The 21,607-nt window shown below is 33.7% G+C and overlaps 4 protein-coding genes across 4 annotated transcripts; 1 reads left to right on the top strand and 3 right to left on the bottom strand.

Annotated features, from left to right (window-relative positions):
- Positions 1-3,878: 3,878 nt before the first annotated feature.
- Positions 3,879-6,691, bottom strand: LOC141678224 (putative sugar phosphate/phosphate translocator At3g11320). The gene is made up of 4 exons (XM_074484487.1): positions 5,066-6,691; positions 4,825-4,928; positions 4,472-4,700; positions 3,879-4,225 (listed from the first exon to the last, which is right to left on the bottom strand). The coding sequence occupies exons 1-4, from the start codon at positions 5,510-5,512 to the stop codon at positions 4,079-4,081; spliced, it is 927 nt and encodes a 308-aa protein (XP_074340588.1). The 5' UTR covers positions 5,513-6,691; the 3' UTR covers positions 3,879-4,078.
- A 361-nt stretch (positions 6,692-7,052) lies between these two features.
- On the bottom strand, positions 7,053-9,639 carry LOC141678157 (putative sugar phosphate/phosphate translocator At3g11320). The gene is made up of 4 exons (XM_074484405.1): positions 8,854-9,639; positions 8,352-8,455; positions 8,021-8,249; positions 7,053-7,478 (listed from the first exon to the last, which is right to left on the bottom strand). The coding sequence occupies exons 1-4, from the start codon at positions 9,298-9,300 to the stop codon at positions 7,284-7,286; spliced, it is 975 nt and encodes a 324-aa protein (XP_074340506.1). The 5' UTR covers positions 9,301-9,639; the 3' UTR covers positions 7,053-7,283.
- Positions 9,640-10,189: 550 nt separating this feature from the next.
- On the bottom strand, positions 10,190-12,884 carry LOC141678158 (large ribosomal subunit protein eL33w-like). Its single transcript, XM_074484406.1, has 4 exons — positions 12,727-12,884; positions 12,227-12,491; positions 12,090-12,132; positions 10,190-10,429 (listed from the first exon to the last, which is right to left on the bottom strand). Exons 1-3 carry the CDS (start codon positions 12,756-12,758, stop codon positions 12,091-12,093), a joined length of 339 nt encoding a protein of 112 aa, XP_074340507.1. The 5' UTR covers positions 12,759-12,884; the 3' UTR covers positions 10,190-10,429; position 12,090.
- Positions 12,885-14,635: 1,751 nt separating this feature from the next.
- On the top strand, positions 14,636-17,880 carry LOC141678155 (O-fucosyltransferase 19-like). Its single transcript, XM_074484404.1, has 8 exons — positions 14,636-15,424; positions 15,678-15,750; positions 15,868-15,941; positions 16,129-16,217; positions 16,355-16,487; positions 16,587-16,819; positions 16,982-17,458; positions 17,563-17,880. The coding sequence occupies exons 1-8, from the start codon at positions 14,690-14,692 to the stop codon at positions 17,765-17,767; spliced, it is 2,019 nt and encodes a 672-aa protein (XP_074340505.1). The 5' UTR covers positions 14,636-14,689; the 3' UTR covers positions 17,768-17,880.
- The last annotated feature ends 3,727 nt before the right edge of the window (positions 17,881-21,607 follow it).

Below are 21,607 nucleotides of genomic sequence, written 5' to 3' on the forward strand. Positions count from 1 at the left end.
GAAAAGGAAAGAATAAAGGGGGCCATATGGACGGTTCGGAAGAAATGCTCTTTTAATCTTGCGAGGATAAAAATAAGAGGTGTTGAATGTTAACTACTTAGTAGCACTTGGGTGTTCGTGGATCGATTTGGCCGGATTTTAAACGTTTTTATAATCCAACTTAATTAAATTGGTGTAAACATTTTTGAGTCAACTCGTAAAATATAAAATTGTAACCCAACCCCACCCATCGTACATCGATTTGGGTCGGGTTAGGTTGGTTAGAACGAATTGGATTATTATAAAAAAAAATTCAATATTATATATAATTGTAAATTTTAAATAGTAGAACCTACAATTATAGTACTATTCTTTAATTTGATTAAATTTAAATTTTAGTAAAGTATATCATGTCGTAATCATATACACATACACAAAATGTAACTATAAATGAAAATATTTATATTGTATAATGTACAATTACATATAATATATAGATTATATTTATATTATTGAACGAGCCTTTAGTTAAATCGGGTTGGGTTGAGTTGGCCGAAGAAATCTTGTAACCATACCCAACCCATTTAATGCGGTTTGAATTTTTTTTTAACCCAACCATGGATCAGGTTTTTTTTAATTGGCCTAAAAGAGAGTTGGGTCGGTTTGATCGTGTTGACGAACACCCGTGACTGCTACTCATTCTGTCCTTTAAAACATTTCCTCTTTGATTAAAAGCACATGTTTTAAGAAAATTACATAATTTATGCTTAGTTATGATTGGGTGCACAATGTTGGGGGAGGGAGATTAGCTAAACTCTTCCCCCATTTTGCTTTTTCAAATGACAAGTTGACAACAACCAATCAAAACACAGCATTACACACACATGAATTGTTAGTAACATTATACTTCTCACATACAAATAAAAAATTAATATTCACAATAGTCATTACAGTAGTCAGTTGATAGAAAACAGATTTTTTAAATTTACTCCTCTACTTATAAAATCTACTTCATTGGTTAAACATGAATGGCGATGGATTCTTTACTTTTGATATTAATGAACCACCACCATCAGAGCCTTCACATATGTAACATCAGTTTCATTTAAATCAACAACTTGTTAACAAGATAAAACTAAAGCTTAGTACAGATGTAATATTAGAAATTCTTATATTCTTGCTAAGCCACCAGTTAAAGAAAAATCCAGGAAAACCTTATCAAAGTGCAATTAAAGATGTTGCCATTAAGTACAATGTCAATCGATTGTACTAAAGGTTGTAGTCATATTCGCCGTCACAAAGAATCCCTTTGTCATAGTGGTCAGGATCAGAACATCGATACAAACCTGTAGCCTCATCGTCGGAATCTGAAAATCCATAATGCGTATTCATATTACTCAGTTTAATCAAGTGTTTAATCGAAGAAAGAATTAGAGCGGAGGAATTAGCGTTTGTGGGTGAAGAGAAAATTGAAAGTTGTGTTTAATCCAAGAGCGAATAGGGAGGGGTTGGGAAATTAGGGTTCATAGGTGAAGAGGGAGTCGGGTACGAGTAAAAAGAGGGCTGCTTTTTATTTTTGTTTTGTTGATATTACGATAATATGATTATATTTTGGTTTAAAATATTTGTTAACAATTTGCTGGCAATTTGAGATATGGATATTTTGGCACAATTTTAAAGATAATTTTATGACTTAAAATGAAAATAGAAAAAGTATTTTGAATGATCAAAAAGAAAAATAGGAAATGTATTAAGAGAGGGAGGGAGTAGTGTCTACCAGCCCGGTTCCCGATGTGTGAGGTGAGTACTTGTTAATTTATCAATAATGTTCAATGAGACGAGATTCGGTATGTATATATATCATAAATAAAAAAGATACAAATATCACTGTCATAAATGAATTCGAGATAATCGACACTACTTGAAAAATAATTTGATATATTTGAAGTTCAAATTTTACTATTATATTTGTTTACTAAATTAAAATTTTATTATCATTTTTAATTGTTCAATATTGATGATAACACACAGAGTTTGTTCGATTTGAACCAGATAAGTTCGATTCGACATGAATGTTTAAATTCGAACTCGGAAAATTTGGTTTGATATATTGTTATTTGTGAAGAAAAGACATGAAAAAAATATAAATTTGAATCAATTAACTGCTAAACCTAGAGAAAAAAGGAGAGCAAGTTTTGGGCGTCTAGCCAGTTGAAGGATGAATCCAAGTGTGCTTTTAGCGTAGATTGGGCAGCCTATGATTCACATGTACGTGTTATCGCGGAGGTTAAAAGTTAAATGGTTAAGAGTTAGGGGTCATTTGATAACTAAAAAATACGGTTTTAAAAAATGAACTTGTTAACTAAAAAAATTATTTTTAATCCAATCATATCCTTTATACATTGGGTCAGGTTGTCGGATTGTTTTGGGTTAAAACTCGAATAAAATTATTTAAATACTTTTAGGGGTCAAAATTACATTCTAGTTTAAAGCCAATAATTTAAAGTGTGTTACCCGTAAAATAATTATTTTATTTTGAATATATTATTTATTACAATAAATACATAAATTAAAATTTTAAATAATAATACTATAATTAAAAAATCGGGTTGAGTTGAGTCAGTAAGAGTTTAAATTTTTTGAACATTGACCCAATTTATTATATTCGGGTTGATAAAAAATTAAACCAATTAAAATTCAGGTTTTGGATAGTGGGACGGGTTGAGTCGATTTTGCGGTTTGATTAGTTTTTCGTTCACCCCTAATCACATGTGAACATATTATTTGGTGTCTTTATTATTTTTTGAAATAAAATTATCAATGAAATATTTGTAGTCAGATTCTAAGTTATTGTAATACCATTGAAATATTTATAATCAGTTTCATTATGTTAATTTTTTTTCAAGTTTATCAAAATATAAATCTTCCACGGGATGATTTATTTTTTGGTGGAACCAATACCAAATAAGCGATGGGAATTTAGGTAAGAAGTGGAATGGTAGCTGGAATTAGGTGCCTCAATCATAATTCACCCCTAAACCAAACATGGACACTGACTGGACTAATTTTATTTTAATATACTTTATTGTGCCTAAACACAGGATTACAAGAGGAGGGCAAAAGTAAAACAAAGAAAGGGGTGAAAATTAATTTAGATGCACAATGGGAATAACTTTATGCATGCACTTTAAGTACCTTAGTCATCATGATTGATAAATGATACTCCCGGTCCCAAATTAGTTATTAGCTTTGACTTTTATACTTATTTTAAAATGCTTTAACTGTATATTTATTTTGATTATTTTTTAATTTCTTTTTTATAATTAAAAATTTAAACCTAAATTTTATTAAAAAAAATTGAAAATTAATTAACGGAAGTATGGAATAAGTTATCTTAAATTACTTGTAAAAATTAAATGAGACCCTAATTTGGCCTGGAGGGAGTAACTCCAAAAGTGCAATTAAAAAGACTGATTTGCACGTCTTGTGACGCAATTTATGCTCGGCCTTATTGTGTACTGCTGCTAATATATTATTTGATTGACTATCTGTCAAAAATCCTCTGCCTATAATGTATCTTACAAGTTTAAACTAGTGTTCTTCATAATCCAGGTCCATCTGCAAGACTTTTAATCTTGCCAATACTCTTCATTTCTTGTTAAGACTTTGAAAGTATGAATCTGGGTCGAGGTGGAGTGCTCAGAGTATATAAATTTCTATGATTGATCATAACAGAAAAGACCAAGCACGTGAGTATTTAAATTTCCGCGATTGATCAATAACAGATAAGGCAGATAGTGTTTTTGTAATTGATCATGACTAAATATTAAGCCACCTTGATTTGCATATTGACCAAACCACAAAATGAAAAACCCCATAGGTATCTAGACATCGAAAAAATTCTGAATCTTTGTGTGTAAAGGCTACATTGTAAGAATCTTTCTGGATGAACTATAAAAACCAAAAAAGCGAGGTTCCTCTTTGATTCGGTGCTGGATGAGAGCTGTGAAACAGTACACAATATCTGATTCAGGATTCTAACCCCCTTCTCTCCTGTTAAAAGAATTTTTTCATCCAAGGTGAATGTTAAGCCACTGTCTCATTTGCTACGTTTTTTGGCTTCGCTGTAGAGGATGACCCCGAAAACTGTAAGTGCATAGCCTAGCATTCCTGTTACTGATACCGGATTCTTGAAAATCAGTATGGAGACAACCACCGCTACTGCTCCTTTAGCATTCCCCAGGACCTGGAAGAACATAACAATTAGGTTACTGGACCGAGAGACTACCTTAACGAAGCCACTGATTCACTTAAACTAAACTCTCTGATATGAAACAATCTCCCAGTTAACATAATTTATTAAGTAGACTCGTATATATCAGTGGTAATATGCTGAGGCATACTCAGCATACCTGTCTAAATAGGAATTTCACACATTTTTTCCCATAAAATAAAAAAAAATACTTTGGCGAATAAAAGGAAGAAATTTTACCTGGAGAGTCAGAGCACTGGTGTGCTTCGTTACCATGAAGTTGGCCAAATTCGCAAAATATGCAAGCGTCGAGTTGAATAATAGGTACCACACGATCCTGAAATCAATGCTTGCGAGAGCTAATGTGATACCGACCACATTTCCTTCCATATAAAGTGTTACAGGAAGTAGCAGAGCAACAGCTATTGGAGCCATGTATAGGAGGAGATTCATAGAATTCAACTTCTCCCTTGAAAAAAAATAGATAAACAGATTCGATATATATCAAGCAAAGCGGAATCTGGTCCTTAGCAGTTGGCATGACCATATGCATTTTGGAGATGGGAAAAAAGATGATGGAAAGAGAATATTACTCTTCTGAAGAAAGCAAGACTCCTTGGAGCACTGTTTTGAGTGCTCTACCGGCCGTAGCACCAACACACATTATAAAACCAAAGAGATGGAAACTTGGCTCCCCCTGTGATATGCAAGAGGAACATTTAATTGATTCAGAACCGGCATAGAGTATTAGTTAGCAATTAGAAAACAAATCAGAATAATTATACAGTTTGCAACAAGAAGTAACACATGGAAGAAGTTTTCATCTTTTCATACCCCGCTAGCAATTATGACTCCAGTGACTACGGGAACAAGAGTGGCATAAACGAGCAGAGCCTCCGTATTCATGGTGATCAAATATGCAAACACAGCAGTAAAAAATGGTGTAGTGGCTCCAATAGCCTGATTAAACGACACTGGCAAATACCTCAGTGAAATGTTTCCACTCACAACAGAGGCACAGAACACAAAACTCAGTGCAGAAATCTTAAAGAACTGAACCCATGATCGGATCGTTTGCATAGGAACCAGCTCCATCCACGCAACAGCTACGTAACTCAGCAATGAACAAGCTGTCATGTGACACATAGTTAAGAAGAATGGGTACTTAAATCCATAGTTGCTCAATAGATATTTGTTAAGCAACAAAACCCCAATGTTTGATGAGTACCATGCTGATATGAGCCAGATTGTGTAGAATCGGCTCCCTGTCATTTCTGACATTTAGTTTGATTCAATTCAACCAAAAAATATAATTCTCAGCATCTCTTTATTGTTTATACTAGTGAAAAAGATTGAACTTGCCGATGCTGCAGAGATTTGAAATGTGAAATGTAGCTTGTGTAGACCATTATAATTTAAGCAAAGTGATCATAGACTTGTAGTTAAATCAAATTCTACTTTAATCCTTGGGATACTCTAAATCACTGATAAAAATAATCACTCTAGATATATCTTAAATATTCCACGTCTATAAGAGAAAGTTCCTATATAGAGGGTGCTTGAACATGTGGATTAAAATCACATTTACAGCAAAATGAATGATTAAATCGCAAGCAAAGGGTGCTCTTGAAAGTTGTTTGAGGTAGGTTTAGGTTTGAAGCGATTTAATCATCACGTGCAAACAATTACAGTAGCAAGCTTAATACATTGAACATATAAGCTGACCAGTCTATAAAATTTGCATCAGATCATACTAAAATTGTGAAGATCGCGAGTTTTAGAGTTAAATCAGGTGTTACCAAATAAACACGCTATGAATCAACTAAATGAAGTATGAAGTAAGAAGTATAATATGATCTACTAACCCCGGGAAACACAGGAGGCAGCCAAAACATAGCAAATCACCAGTACCATATCTCATAAGCCAATTATCAACTATTCAGAGTCAAATTTAGATTTAAGAAGCAGTTTAATAAAAATCCATATACTTGTAATAAAATGATCATATACTCATTCAAATATTTCAAGCATTGCAGCAGAGATGAGCAAAAATGATGCCAAAAGTCTTCTCAACGCCAAGAAATTACATAAAAACAAAGTCTTAGATTCTAAGTTTGCACTGGAAAAAAGTTTATCTGATACATCACTGGCTTCGACCTGGTAGGCTAAACCCCTCCAAAGCAAGCAATGAAATGTTTCCACCAGTCCGGTTCATGAATTAAAATAGAAATATATAACAAAAATACATATGTATATTTGTGAAGATCGAAAGGTTGAGCTGGTTTACTGGGCTAATGTGAAAAATTTGGAGGAATTTGTCTGTTTGAATTAGCTGTTATGTTTTTTGCGTTTTCTGGAGTTTCAACAGTCAATTTACCAAATGATTAAACTCAGATTCATGGTTAGCAAGAGGTGTATGTAAGCCGTAGTGAATAATTAGGTTTTTTTGGTACATTGTATACATACAGATTATTGCTAGTGTTGAAGTTTATAACTTGTGATCGTAGTACTTGGTGTGAGTTCGACATAAGATTAAAAAAAATCCTCTTATTGGGTGTTATTTCTTTCAATTTTTTTAAAGAAAATGCAATAGAAACACTAATATTGTGTTTGACTAGGGTGAATTAAATTTTTTTGGCTAAAAATTTTCATTGCATCCATGTTTAGCACCTCGTTAAACAGATTAGTCGTAAACACAATTTGAAATATCTTAAAGTAGTAATACAAGTGCAAATTGTTAGCTATGCATCATTGGAATCGTAAACAGATTAATGGTAAACACAATTTGAAAGGCCTTAAAGTAGTAATACAAGTGCATCTGTTAACTATAAATTCCTATATTCTGTTCTTCACAAGGATTATCGCATTAGGATTTTCTTCTTTCCTAAAGCGAACTTAATCAAACCACAAAACAGAAAACCCATAGGTATTCAGTTAGCGTAATAAAAACCTTTCTGAATGAACGATATACAAAAACCCAAAAAGTGAGGTTCCTCTTTGATTCAGTGCTGGAAGAGCTGTACAACAGTATACAATACTGGATTCAGAACTCTCACCCCTTCCCCCCAGTTAAAGGAACTTTTTTATCCAAGCCAATGTCACATTTGCTACGTTTTTTGGCTTCGCTGTAGAGGATAACCCCAAAAACTGTAAGTGCATGCCCAAGCATTCCTGTTACTGATACGGGGTTTTGAAAAATCAATATGGAGACAACCACCGCTACTGCCCCTTTAGCATTCCCCAAGACCTGGAAGAACATAACGATTAGGTTACTGGACCAAGAGACTACCTTAGCGAAGCCACAATCTGATTCAGCTGAACTACATTTTCTCTGTTATGATACAATCTTCCGTTAACATTATTCATTAACATCATAGAAATTGATATGAAAATGGGAGAAGACACAAAAGATTTTTGACACCATCCTAGAGCATTTATCTAAATCCTCGAGGGAATGCCCTAAAACTCTTCCTTGTCAAAGATATTGATACATGCTATAGCAAAGATAAGGTCAGGCCAAGCTCTTGCAAGCAAACACATTTCATCTAAATGAAGTCAGAAAATAAGACTTTGTATATATGATCCAGTAAACTGGTCATGAATTCGTAGGAATTGGTATGTGTCTAGCAAGTTGCAGATCAAAAATAAGTTTTTACACCTGATGTAGACATCGATCAAAAAGAAGTACATACACTTGACGTAAGGGGAACCTCGTATGTAATTAAGCGGGCGATCACACTTTTTTCCCAGGAAACAAACACTTTAACAAATAAAAGGAAGATAAGGTACCTGGAGAGTCAGAGCACTGGTGTGCATTGTGACCAAAAAGTTGGCCAAATTCACAAAATAAGCAAGCACCGAGTTGAATAGTAGGTACCACACGATCATGAAATCAACGCTTGCAAGAGCTAATGTAATATTAACCACATTTCCTTCTATGTAAAGTGTTACAGGAAGTAGTAGTACAACAGCTATAGGAGCCATGTATAGAAGGAGATTCATAGAATTCAACTTTTCCCTTGAAAAACATATAGGTAACAAAGATTCAATATATATCAAACAAAGTTTTGACCAAATGCAATTAAGGAGATGGAAAAAAGATGATGAAGAAAGAAATTACCCTTCCGAAGAAAGCAGGACCCCTTGGAGCACTGTTTTGAATGCTCTACCAGCCGTAGCAGCAACACACATTAATAATCCAAAGAAATGGAAACTTGACTCCCCCTGCGACATTCAAGTGGAACACTAAAATAGATCCAGAACGGGCATATAGTATTCTTGAATAGTTATACTCTGATAAAAACATCAAATTGCCAGTATGTGGCAAGCTCTTTGACAATTAACAAATTTACCTGTCTTTAGAAAAGTTTCAGACAACTTTAGAACGGTTATGCTAACGCTAGTTGTGACAGTTATAAACATGCAGAGAAAGTAATACTATATTTGGAATATTGAGTCATATGAAATGAAAAAGGAATTGACAAAATAAATTAATAAATCTGCAAACAAATGTTACAGTTAGCAATGAGAACCTTTAAGAGTTTTTAAAAAACAAATCTGAATAATTATTCAAATTTGCAATAAGAAGTAACACATGAAACAAGTTTTCTTCCTTTTCATACCCCGCTAGCAATTATGGCTCCAGTGACTACCGGAACAAGAGTGGCATATACGAGCTGAGACTCCGTCTTCATGGTGATCGAATATGCAAATACAGCAGTAAAAAATGGTGTGGTGGCTCCAATAGCCCGATTTAACGACACAGGCAAATACCTGAGCGAGATGTTTCCACTCACAACAGAAGCACAGAAGACAAAACTAAGTGCAGAAATCTTAAAGAACTGAACCCGTGATCGGATCGTTTGCCGAGGAACCAGCTCCATCCATGCAACAGCTATGTAGCTCAATAATGAACAGGCTATCATGTGACACATAGTCAAAAAAATTGGATACTTATATCCATAGTTGCTTAACAGATATTTGTTCAGCAATAAAACCCCAATGTTTGATAAGTACCATGCTGATACGAGGCCGACTGTGAAGAATCGGTTCCCTGTTATTGCTGACATTTAGGTTGATTCGATTCAACCATCAAATGTCTCAACCTCTCTTTTACTGGTTAGAGTTGTAAAGAAAATAAAAATTGAAGACGAGGTCTGTCACTGTTGATGAGTCATGGGTGTAAAAATTATACTATTATGTAATGAAATTATAGGTGTCTGTGTGTTTCTTGGTGATGCAGTATTTTGGAATTCAGAGTGTAGCTCGCGTGGACCATTGTAATATAAGCAAAGTGACAATAGACTTGTACTTGAATCAAATTCTACTTGTTTCCTTAGAATCGTCTAAATCTATTAAAGATTTTGTAATCATTCTGGATCTCTCTCAGAGTTCCACATTCACGAGAGAAAGTTCCTATATTGAGGGTGATTCAACATGTGTTAAGATCACATTTTTCAGCAAAATGTAACACTAAACAAGTGGGAAAACAACTTACAAGCTTAATACATTGAAATAACTAAGCTGATAAGCTTCTGAAGTGAATATCATATGGTATCATCTTTTGACATGGATTTTGTATCATCTTAAAATGTATCAACACATACTGAAATTGTAGAGCTTGCATGTTTCAGAGAAAAATCAGGTCTTGGGAAACGATCATCACCAAATCAAAAACAATGATTATTTAGGATTCAAAGGAAAAAAAAATCAGATTTCAATCCAGGTCTGATGACTCACTCAGCTTCTATATTTTGGTGCATGCTACGGTACAATGCACCGTCACAAAAACACATTCTTGATGATCTAAATAATGCAAGAGGTATCAAACGACCTACTACCCCAGGAAACACTTGGTAACAACTCCTACGATGCAGCCAAAACAAAGCAAACCATCGCTACCATATCTAATAAGCTAATCCTCTACTAATCAGAGGCAGATTCTGATTGGAGAAGCAATAAATTAAAAACCCATATACTGGTAACAAACTAGTCATACTCATTCAAAGATTTCATGCATCACAATTGAAATGAACCAAAATTATAAGTCTTCTCAACACCAAGCAATTACATAAAAACAATGTCTTAGATTCTAAGTTTGCACTGGAAAAAAGTCTATCTAATACATCACTGGCTTCGACCTGGTAAGCTAAAACCCTCCAAAGCAAGCAATGTAATGTTCCCACCAGTCCAGTGATTCTGCAATGAGAAACAAAAACAAATGAGCTAAAATAGAAACATAGACCAAAATATATAGGTCTATTAAAAAATAAGACTGGAATATAACCCGTGTTGAGTTTGATTAGGAAGAATAAAATTAGGAGGGGAAAGAAATGAAATTTGTAAAAATTCATGGGTACAAGTTTTCATTCCTTTCCAACTCAATGCAAGCATTCAAAACTAGATCTCAAATACACCAGTTTCAAAAAATATGATCACTATCCCCTCTACTAATTATCCTTTAAAATTATATCATACAAATTTTGCAATCTCTCACTTTTGAAATTTGTTTATGACTGACTATACATTCCATTCCTTCCCCGTACCACCACTCATGACTCATTTTAACCAAAAACAACAATAGGCTTCATTTGGCCACGGAGAATGGATGGAATAAAATGGGAAATTGTGAACAGAACTAAAGGAGAAAATGGAGATGGGAGGGAAGAATGAAAAAATCTTTGATGACATCTGTGAAGAAAAATGAGTTACATGGAGAATGAAGTTTTCCATCTTGATTGGGTGACTCTGAGCTTCACTACAATTTGTATTTAAAACAGAATAGACAAGGCAATGAAAATCATGAATGTTCATTCATAAAATTTTCAGATTTCTTCTATTTTCCGAAATTCCATTTACTCCCAAAAACAACAGTAGGATGCAGCACACTGGAAAAGAAATTATGCACACATAGAAATTCACTTTTTGAAAGAAATATTTATCTACAACACCAACACATCAGCCCCTTTTTACAAGGAAAAAACATGTTACCTATGACCAGAAAGCAATGCTACATATCAAGGACATGTAGTGACTAATTCAGCATCATACAATTTTGTTTTGCACAATTTGTTTTCACATTGTATTATCATGACATAACTGCACAACAGTAAACCGCTGATAAAAGTAAAAGTATATGGTTCAGCTCTAACAAGGCCCTTCACGAATACAGTTAACTCCATTTATTACCGATTAAGAGAAGAGCACGACTTCTTAGCAAGAACAAACAAACACCACACTAAAGACCTTGGTCAAGTATATTACACTTACCAACACCTATATTTTTGCAGAAAAAGTCAACAAATTACGTACCAAAACACATTTCAATTTGCTAATACTATTCACACTTATAGTTATACTAGAGTGTTCATCTATTAGAAACAAACATGGAATTGGAACTTACGTTATTCTTAAATGTAACTCAATTGCTTAATTATGACAAGAAGACTGGCATTCTTTCACTCAAATTCAACGAAATTCAAAAAACGGATCCTCATTCCGTGTTTTTTAAACCAACACAACACAAACGCATGAAAATTAGCAACAGAACAGGTTTGACAAAAAGTAACAACCATTAGCTAAAAAAACAAGCAATTTACATTAATACAAGCAACAATGCAACATGAAAGTTAACGTCTGCAGTACATTTCCAAATATTAGATAACAATGCATCTTACATTTGTCAAAAACCCATATATTCGCAGAAAAATTCAACAAATTTATGTGCAGTAAATTGGCAAAAATAGCCATCACTGAACAACATACTTATATCTTTTAAAGTAAAAAAACCAACTAAATTAAATTAAAACTAAAGAAGCAATTCAAATACGAAACAAAATCAATGAATTATAAACATTACCTCATATGTTGCTCGGGTACATCATGACCCTGACCCTCGATCCCTACAAAACCAACACCCAGCAACAAAATCAACAAACCATAACCCACATTTCAACAAGAACATACACAAAAACATCGTAGATTTCAAACAATTACCATGGACTTAGGAGGCAGATTGGAGGTGAACTTAGCACGAACAATACCAGTGTTACCATGAGGCCTAATAACCTTACCCCAAATACAACGATAATGGGACCCACCAACCTTAACTTTGGCTTTGTAAATGTAAGCCACACGCTTTCCTTGGTACCATGAAACCTCTTCTTTAGTGTTGACACCTTCTATCTGAACTAAAGATGTGTTTGGGTACTGGTTTGATTTTGATCTCTTGTAACCCAAGATTGTTCCTCGTACATAGAGCCTAACAAACATAATACAATTTTATTCAGACAAAACATACTAAATGTGTGAGAGAGAGGGGGAGAGGGGGAGAGAGAGAGGGGGAGAGGGAGACAGAGAGAGGGAGGGAGGAAGAGAGAGAGAGCGAGGGGAGGTGGAGAGAGAGATGGGGGAGAGTGAGAGAGAGATGGGGGAGAGAGAGAGAGAGATTGGGAGAGAGAGGGGAGAGAGGGAGTGAGTGAGAGAGATGGCGTTACCTAACACGCTCGCCTTGTCTGCCCTTCACCATTTTCGGTTGATCTGAGAAGTGGCTTACCCCGATGCTATGAAGAGGTGCTGAAGGAGAAGAAGTGTCAAACCCTAATTGATATGGTAGTTATATATAAATGTGGGTCTATTGTTTATACTGGGTTTATTTTGTTTTGGGCCTTCTTAGTACTTTCTCAGATTTAGGAACTGAGAAGCCCGTGTAGGGTGTATGTTAATGGGCTTCTTAAGCTATCGGATTATTTAGCCTTGCACAAATACAAATTATTGAATAGCCCCTTCAAAACCAAGTTATTAAGTTTTAAAATAGGTTTTTTTTAAAATTACCTAAGTCTATAAATATTTTTGTAAAAATACTGTCATTTTTTTAATAAATTTGTAAAAATATTTTTTAATTTGTAAAAATACTATTTTTCAAAATTTTTTGCAAAAATACGATTTTTTGGCAACTGTAATCAAATGCATGCAACATTTGACGAGTTTCTGCAACTACATGTAACCTTACATGCAACTTAAATCAACCAAAAAAAACTTTATTCAACTAGTTGCGTATCTGGTTGATTTTGGTAGATTTCCGTATTTTTACAAAAAAATGAGAAGATAGTAAAATCACAAAAAAACTTAGAAAAGTTAGTATTTTTGGTAAATTCTCTTTTTTATTTGATAATTTAATTTTTTTGGTTCAAATGAAAAACCAGAGTCAGCTAAAAAACCAGATTGAGAACCCACTTAAATGTAATTGAAAATTTTATTAATTTTAGTTCTCGTCAGTTAGTTATTTTAACGATTTATTTTCTAAACCTTTTGATTTCCCTCTTTAAAACTTCAGTTTCTTGTTCCTTCATTTGCCTGGGATTTCTTGTATAAGATAAGCTAGAAAAATGTCCATATAAATTCCATTTTTGTCTCCGAAACATGGCCACCTCTTCTAAGTTGCTAGTTCTTTGCATCTTCATTGCAGCCTGTTTCACATTCACCATTGTAATGTCTCGGCCATTATCCATCTCAAAATCAACTCTAGCAGCACGGCTAAAAGTCGATGAAGCAGCGGGGTCATCGACTTGTTGGGACTCTCTGTTCAAGCTCCAATCGTGCAGCGGTGAAGTCATTCTTTTTTTCCTCAATGGAGAAGCGTACCTAGGCCCGAGTTGTTGTCGTGCTATAAGAATTATCGGACATGATTGCTGGCCTTCCATGCTTGGCTCCCTCGGATTCACTTCCGAGGAGGATGACATTCTCCGTGGCTATTGTGATGCCTCCAACTCCAATGTCACCTCTCCTTCACACACTGCCAATGTCACTACAAATTTTTCCCATACCTAAGTTCTAAGTACCTTCAATAGGTTAAAGCTTCTTAAATTTGTAGCCAACCTATGGTTAATAACCATCACCGAATAAAGTGCCATTTTAATCGATGTAATATTGGTTCTTATTGAGTTTTGGTGGGTTTTTTTAGGCTTTTTGTTTCGAATTGTAATGTTTCTGCAGATGAAATGAGATCAACAATCCAAACCAAGATACAATTCCTGTTTTTTATGGCTTAAGATTAGTTGCTGGTTTGAACAAATTTTTACAGAAGTTCCATAAACTAGACAATGACTTTACCTAAAATTTATATCTTACTGATTGAGACCGGAAATTAGTTGAATGTAAACTTAATTTAGTAAGTATATTAGTAGTAGTCTAAAGCTCAATAATGTTTCTTCTTATTAGAGCAAAAAAAATACAGGGGAGATAGGTGGATGTTCATCCTTAATTTTAGGACACAATATCAGAAAAGCCATAAAAACATGAAAGTGTGCAATTTTCACGTAATGCATGCTCAGACAACAAAACAAAAAACTAGGGATAATCAAATAAAGCAAACTTTGTGATTTCACCTTAGGCAAGAAGCTTCAATTCAATGATCATTTCACATTTTTGTTTATTAATTTACAACGTCTCCCACGTTAGATGTCACCTATAGCTGAAGCTAGCTCGGTCCATACACTTCTGCCCCTATCCACCTCGAGATCACGAAGAAGGCCAAAAGATTTCATTGAATCTACAGAAGAAGATGATGATGAAGATGGCGGTGGAGGATGCACTAGTGATGGCAGTAGCCGTAACCACCTCCACAACCATACGTTACACCACCACTCAGGGTTGCCTCTGGTGGATGGTTCTGTCATGTTGAGACGGAATATGAGATCTTTATTAAGAGTTTTGAGGCCGAGAAATAAGAGTTTAAGACATTGGGTTTCTGGAGTTCTACTTTTTTTAATAGTCTTCACCATTATTTTGAAGATGATTCTAATGCATAGCTTTCTCAATTCTAGTACTGCGGATTTGAAGAGAGATGATTTCTTGATACATCCCCTGCAGAAAAATGATTTTTTGATACATCCAAAGAAGAGAAATGATCACTTGATACATCCCATGAAGAGAAATGATTTCTTGATACATCCGGTAAAGAAAAATGATGTCGTGATCCATCCCCTGAAGAAAGATGATTTCTTAATACATCCCGTGAAGAAAAATGACTTCTTGAAACATCCTGCAAAGACAAATGATTTTTTGGTACATCCCTTGAATAAAAATGAATTCTTTATACATCCCAATGTAGTGAACAATATTCAGGAGAACATTTTTGAGGAGAAATCAGAAGAAAATAATCTTGAGCTTCGAGAAGCTATGAAGAACTACCTGGTCAGAGCTCTCTCTCAATTAAGCAGACTGTTTTGAAATAATTGTTACATTTGATTAGTTTCCAGTTAAAGATATGAAAAAACCAGAAACTTTGATCGTTAAGCAAAAAAATATTATAGGATACTGTTGTGTATGGAAGAAATTTGTAGTTTGACAAGATTGAAGTTGATCTCCAAAATTAAGATAGTTAACAGTTGTCTCAATTTCAAATTTTATTATCGGCCATCTTTATGATTTGGTCTCTCTTCATCAGATTCCAGAAATATGGAAGAATCCCAGGAATGACAACTACTACACATGCATTGATAGATCAAGCAAAGAAATCAGTATGTTTCTGATTCCCAGCTTAAAGTAACAGCACTGACTATTGTTATACATTTTATTTGTTTTTATTAATCAGATCTTATTTATCCTCGATCCTCATTGTTATATTATGCTTTCAGGAAATAAAAGCGCCACCACAAATGGTTATATACTAGTTCATTCCAATGGCGGGCTGAATCAGATGAAAACTGGAGTAAGCATCTAGAGATGTCACACACTAGCTTTCTTAAATTCTAGCACTGTAACCTAGCGGATATTCTTTTTTTCTTGGTAAAAGAAAATTGGGGTTTCAAGTCCCATTGGAGGCATGTGTGTGTGAGTATCACATGTTGGCCTTAAAAAAAGTTGATGCAATAATCTCCATTACTTGGTTCTTGTAGATAAGTGATATGGTTGCAATAGCCAAAATAATGAATGCTACACTGGTTCTTCCTTCCTTGGATCACAAATCCTTTTGGACTGACCCAAGGTACCTTTGATTCTAGATCAAACTGCATGCTGTCATTTTCAGATTATCTTTGCCTCGCACATTTAGGTGTCGGAAAAACAGTAACTCACCTTTTCTACATAATTTAATATTGTTGTTCTAAGACTGATTTATATCAGTGATTTTAAGGATATTTTTGACTGGATGGTCTTCAAGAATATTCTGCAAGAGGATGTGGAAATAGTGGAGTCTCTGCCCCCAGAACTCGCAGCTGTAAAGCCTCTTGTGAAATCCCCAGTTTCCTGGTCTAAGGTATGTAGGTGACTTAAGTATAAGATTACTGTTTTGTTAAGATTTAAGAAGTTAAATGTGCTAGAAATTTCTGACACTGTTTTTTTTATTAAATTGCAGCCCAGTTATTATAAAAAGCAGATACTTCCATTATTGAAAATGAACAAAGTGATAGAATTTACACATACCAATTCGCGCCTTGCTAATAATTATGTCCCAAACTCAATCCAGAGGCTAAGATGCCGCGCAATGTATGAAGCTCTTCAATTCACAGATGAAATTGATAATCTAGGATCCAGGCTAGTAAACAGAATTAAATTTGACAAAGACCCTTATGTTGCTCTACATCTAAGGTACTTTTTTAGATTATGAGTTAATAAATATAATTTGCAAATGATCCTTGACCTTAACTTGCCACCTCTCATCTTTTTTTGGTATTAATTTTCTGCAATTGACAATTTATCCCCCAAAAATGTTAAGTGTTTATTTTCTTAGCATAGAATCCTATATTGTAGATATGAAAAGGATATGCTAGCATTTACAGGCTGCAACCACAATCTGACCTCAAAGGAGTCTGCGGAGCTTAAGAAGATGAGATACCAGGTGAAGCATTGGAAAGAGAAAAACATCAAGAGTAAACAGCGGCGACTAAAGGGTGGCTGTCCCATGACGCCAAGAGAGGCAGCTCTGTTTCTCGAAGCAATGGGCTATCCTTCAGACACTAAAATTTACATAGCTGCAGGGAAGATCTATGGAGAAAACAGTTTGAATGCACTCGTTGAAAAATATCCAAAAGTGTATGATCACTCGACTTTAGCAACAGAAGAGGAGTTGAAACCTTTTATAGGTAAGCACAACAAGCTTGCAGCCTTGGACTACATTGTAGCACTGGAGAGTGATGTTTTTGTGTATACTTATGATGGAAATATGGCCAAGGCAGTGCGTGGCCACCGTATGTTTGAAGGGTTTCGCAAAACCATTGATCCTGACAGGTAATGCAAAACATCACAGTGAATTCAATACAGCCACTCTTCTAGTGCAGTGGTTAGTCTTGGCATGATTGCATCTGATCTATATGACTTTTGAATTGATACAGACACAGTTTTGCAAAACTGGTGGATGCATTGGATGAGGGGAAGCTAAGTTGGGATGTTTTTTCGACACAGATAAAGAACATACACGCAAATAGAACTGCAGCACCGAAGTTTAGAATAGCAGGCATTACGCCTAAACATGAGCAAAGTTTCTATGCAAATCCTTTACCTGGATGTATTTGTAAAATGCCGTCAGAAGGTCAATAGCAACAAAAATTGCAGATACACATGTAAATTATCATTTGTAAAATATAGGAATTCAAACTAGGGATGTGCATGTTTTTTGTAAAATGCAGAGACCACCATTTTGCTTCGCTTTAGCATGTGTACAAAGATACCATTTTCCTTTGGTTTTTGTAACATGTATAGAATCTACCTCCACCTCAGCTAAAAATCAGCCTCTAGTGATCGCATAATTTGATGAACTAATTTTAACAAGCTCTGCAGAGGATTTTAGGTAGATAGTTCAATGTTTAGATAACAAAAATTGACATTCATATTTTCTACTTAAGATCATATGATTTGGGCAATTTGGCACATAAACTACTACTTTTTCTTTTCTTTTGACTGTTTTTACTTATTTAAAAAATATTAAAGTCAATAAACCAATGTATATATGCATATGAAGATATGATTTATTTTCGGGTCTTGTTCAGTGGCAGCTAACTGTCATTTTGATTTTTTCTGGCAACTGCTTTACAACCGTTGGATCAAGCCAGCGACGGTCCATATATGTTTATCAGTAACAATGTTTAGGTCTTTTGTTATACTGTAATATAATGAAGTTTTAATCTTGCACTAGGGTTCTTGGAAATGCAGGTTTGGGAGTACTAGTTGTCTGGCTGCAATAAGGGTAGGATTCTGTAAAACATTAGGTGGTCATGGTGTTAATTTTTGTTTTGAAACCGGTCCAAAATCGGTGGTATTTAGCTAATTACGACCGCCATCGGTCATATTTAGTTAAATACGACCGGTTTTAGTTCCGCTCGTACATATGAGAGTGATATGTAGTAGTCGGTTGTATTTAGTTTAAATACGACCATATAAACACAACCGGTTAAATACGACCATTAAATTCGACCGGGCAACTTCAACCGACAACGGTCGAAATTAATTTTTCACTTGAAATTTGAAAATCCCACCAAAATAATTGAAATTTATGAAATATTTTAAAAAGCCCTCCCAATTATTAAACTCCACTGTATCTTGTAAAATATAAGATATTAAATTTGACCCCGTCTAGACGAATTAACAAACACTTATTTTAAAAAAAAATCTTGCCGGAAATCGGAAAAATTCTAGATTCCGGCAAGGTTCAAAAATCCGGCTAAAATAGACCAAGTTTATTATTCGATTAATCCAACCGTATGTATGTCAATATATATATAGGGGAATGATCAAATACAAACTAAAATTAAAATAAAACTAGAAACCAATCTAAGCCATTAGATCTACATAATCTAATGGTCCCCTAAATCACCTCACCAACTAATCTGCACCCTCCCCTCCGTTTTAAATTTGATTTTTCCCGTCAAACCGTAACTTTTTTTTAAAATCCGATTTCACTGTATTTTTCTACATCTCTCAACGATCGATTTGCATACGAGTAACCCCCCATATATATATATATTAGTGCTATAACCAAAATTTCACATCAAAATAATTTTATTTGGTTTGTCATTTTAACTGTCAAACTTCAGTTTGATTAATACAGCTAACTAGTATTTAATCCTGAATTGGTGTTTGATTTTTTTTTAAATATTTTTTGACGATTCGACCGTGTGAATATCAATAAATATATATATTAGTGTTATAACCAAAATTTCATATCAAAATAATTTTATTTGATTTTCCATTTTAACAGTTTAAAGTTTGACTAATACAACTAACTATTGTTTAATCTTGAATTGGTGTTTCAATTTTTTTAAAAATATATTATTTTTTTGCGTTTTTTATTGGAAAATTCTTAATGGTGCCATCTTATAATTGGCTTTTCTTGATGGTACACAAAAAAAATTCGACTTCCGGACGGTACCATCATATTATTGACTGTTTCCGAGAAATACCATTTCTGTCAACAAACGTTGGTCAAACTTAAGAAATGACCATATAAATAATCGAAATTGAAAAATAATTACAGCCATATGACATTGACATCATTGCAATATTATAATGAGAATAATAAGTTCAAACTATTCATAAATATTAACAACCATATTAAATGTTTATGATTTAACGTTTATGAACATATACTCATTGTGATACAAAGGTACTTGAGACCGCGTAATATCCCGTTATTTAAAAAAATAGTATAATAATATTATGATAAAAAGAATTAAAATTTGTTAAATATTAAGATATTGAAAGTAGATTATAATGAGCTTAGAATTTGGATCGGCTTTGAAAAACAGATACTACTGAGCTTAGAGTTGGGATTTTATAATATTATATATGATATTCTTATTTTTCATCTTTATTATTAAAATTTGTAAGAGTTTCTGAATGCACAAATAAGCAATAGTGTAAAATTCGTAACAAATTCATTTTAAATCATAATTTATTAGTTCTATATTGTTCAGAAAACTCTTTTCATCCCCTATCATTTTCGTATTTTGTGATTTTAAAAAAAACCATTTAAAGGATCCGAAAGGACAAATATATATGGGCAAAATTTAGTAAATGTCATTTTTTGTTAAGTTAAAAAAATATTATATTTGATGTAACTGAGATAAGTAATTATAAGTAATTGAACATTAACAACCGTAAGAGAATGCTATTAATGTCATGTGGTTGTAATTATTTTCAATTTCGATTATTTTTATCGTCATTTCTTAATGATTTAACATTTGACCAACATTTGACCAATGTTTGTTGACATGAATGATATTTCTCGAAAACAGTCAATAATAAGATAGTACCGTTTAGAAGTCGAAACTTTTTTGTGTACCATTGAGAAAAACCAATTATACGATGGTACCATCGAGAATTTCCCTTTTTTATTTATCGCATACAATCGCTTGCAATCAATTTAATTATTTCAACCGATTTGTTTTTGCATTTGGTTGTTTTTTTTGTCATTTAAGTAAATTCAAACAAAAAAAGCGGGAAAATATCCCTCCATTTGCAAATGATTAAATGGAGGGATATTTGAACATTTTGCTCTTTAAGTTAAATGATTTGAATTAAATACACAATAAAAATTTATTCAAATTATTGAAATGAAACATGATTATTATTAATGATGGTAGCTAAACATTTTATACCGAGATATTTTTAGTTTTTAACAGTAATTAAAATTTTAAAATTATCGTGAAATGGGCGATGATCGTTATGTGCGTTGTTTATTTTTTTTTATATTCTCGACATGTTCAAATATCAGCTGTATTAATTACTTCCCCCATGCAATTCATGAGCATACTCGACATCACATATTATGTGCTTACGGGGTTATAGATCGATTCTAAATTATTTATTTATAAATATGATTTTATGTTCATAATTTTTAACTAATTATCGATTCATAGAGAATGATTCTCTACTCTTATTATAAGATCGTGAATGGATATACATATATTTTGGTAAAGAGAATAATCTTTTTCTTTAAATCTTTTTGTCTTAAATCTATTTCTTTACGACCTTCTTCATAGATGACTAAGAAAAGTACCGAGATATTTTTGTACCGGCCTATCCCATTGACATTTTGCTCATGTTGGGATAAACGTGATTATTTGATTGTGTTGTAAGACATATATAAATTATACGTCAATTTTAATGGTAAAAAGGTAATCAACCAAATTATCAAAGTAATGAAAATAAAGGGTAATCAATTGACTTGTGAATTACAAATGTGTTGAAAATTTGTGAAGGGTTTGGTTCGGTCGGTTTGTATTGGGTTTAAAAAATATTAAAATCAAACTGCAATCACATTATCGGATCGGTTTTTATTCGGTTTGATTATTAATTGGTTCGATTTTTAATGGTTCGGTCTCAGTTTCAGTTTTGTTCGGTCTCGGTTTCGGTTTGTCCGGGTTTGCTCATCCCTAGAAC

Source organism: Apium graveolens, chromosome 8 (genome assembly GCF_009905375.1).
Source record: "Apium graveolens cultivar Ventura chromosome 8, ASM990537v1, whole genome shotgun sequence".
NCBI classification, from domain to species: Eukaryota; Viridiplantae; Streptophyta; class Magnoliopsida; order Apiales; family Apiaceae; genus Apium; species Apium graveolens.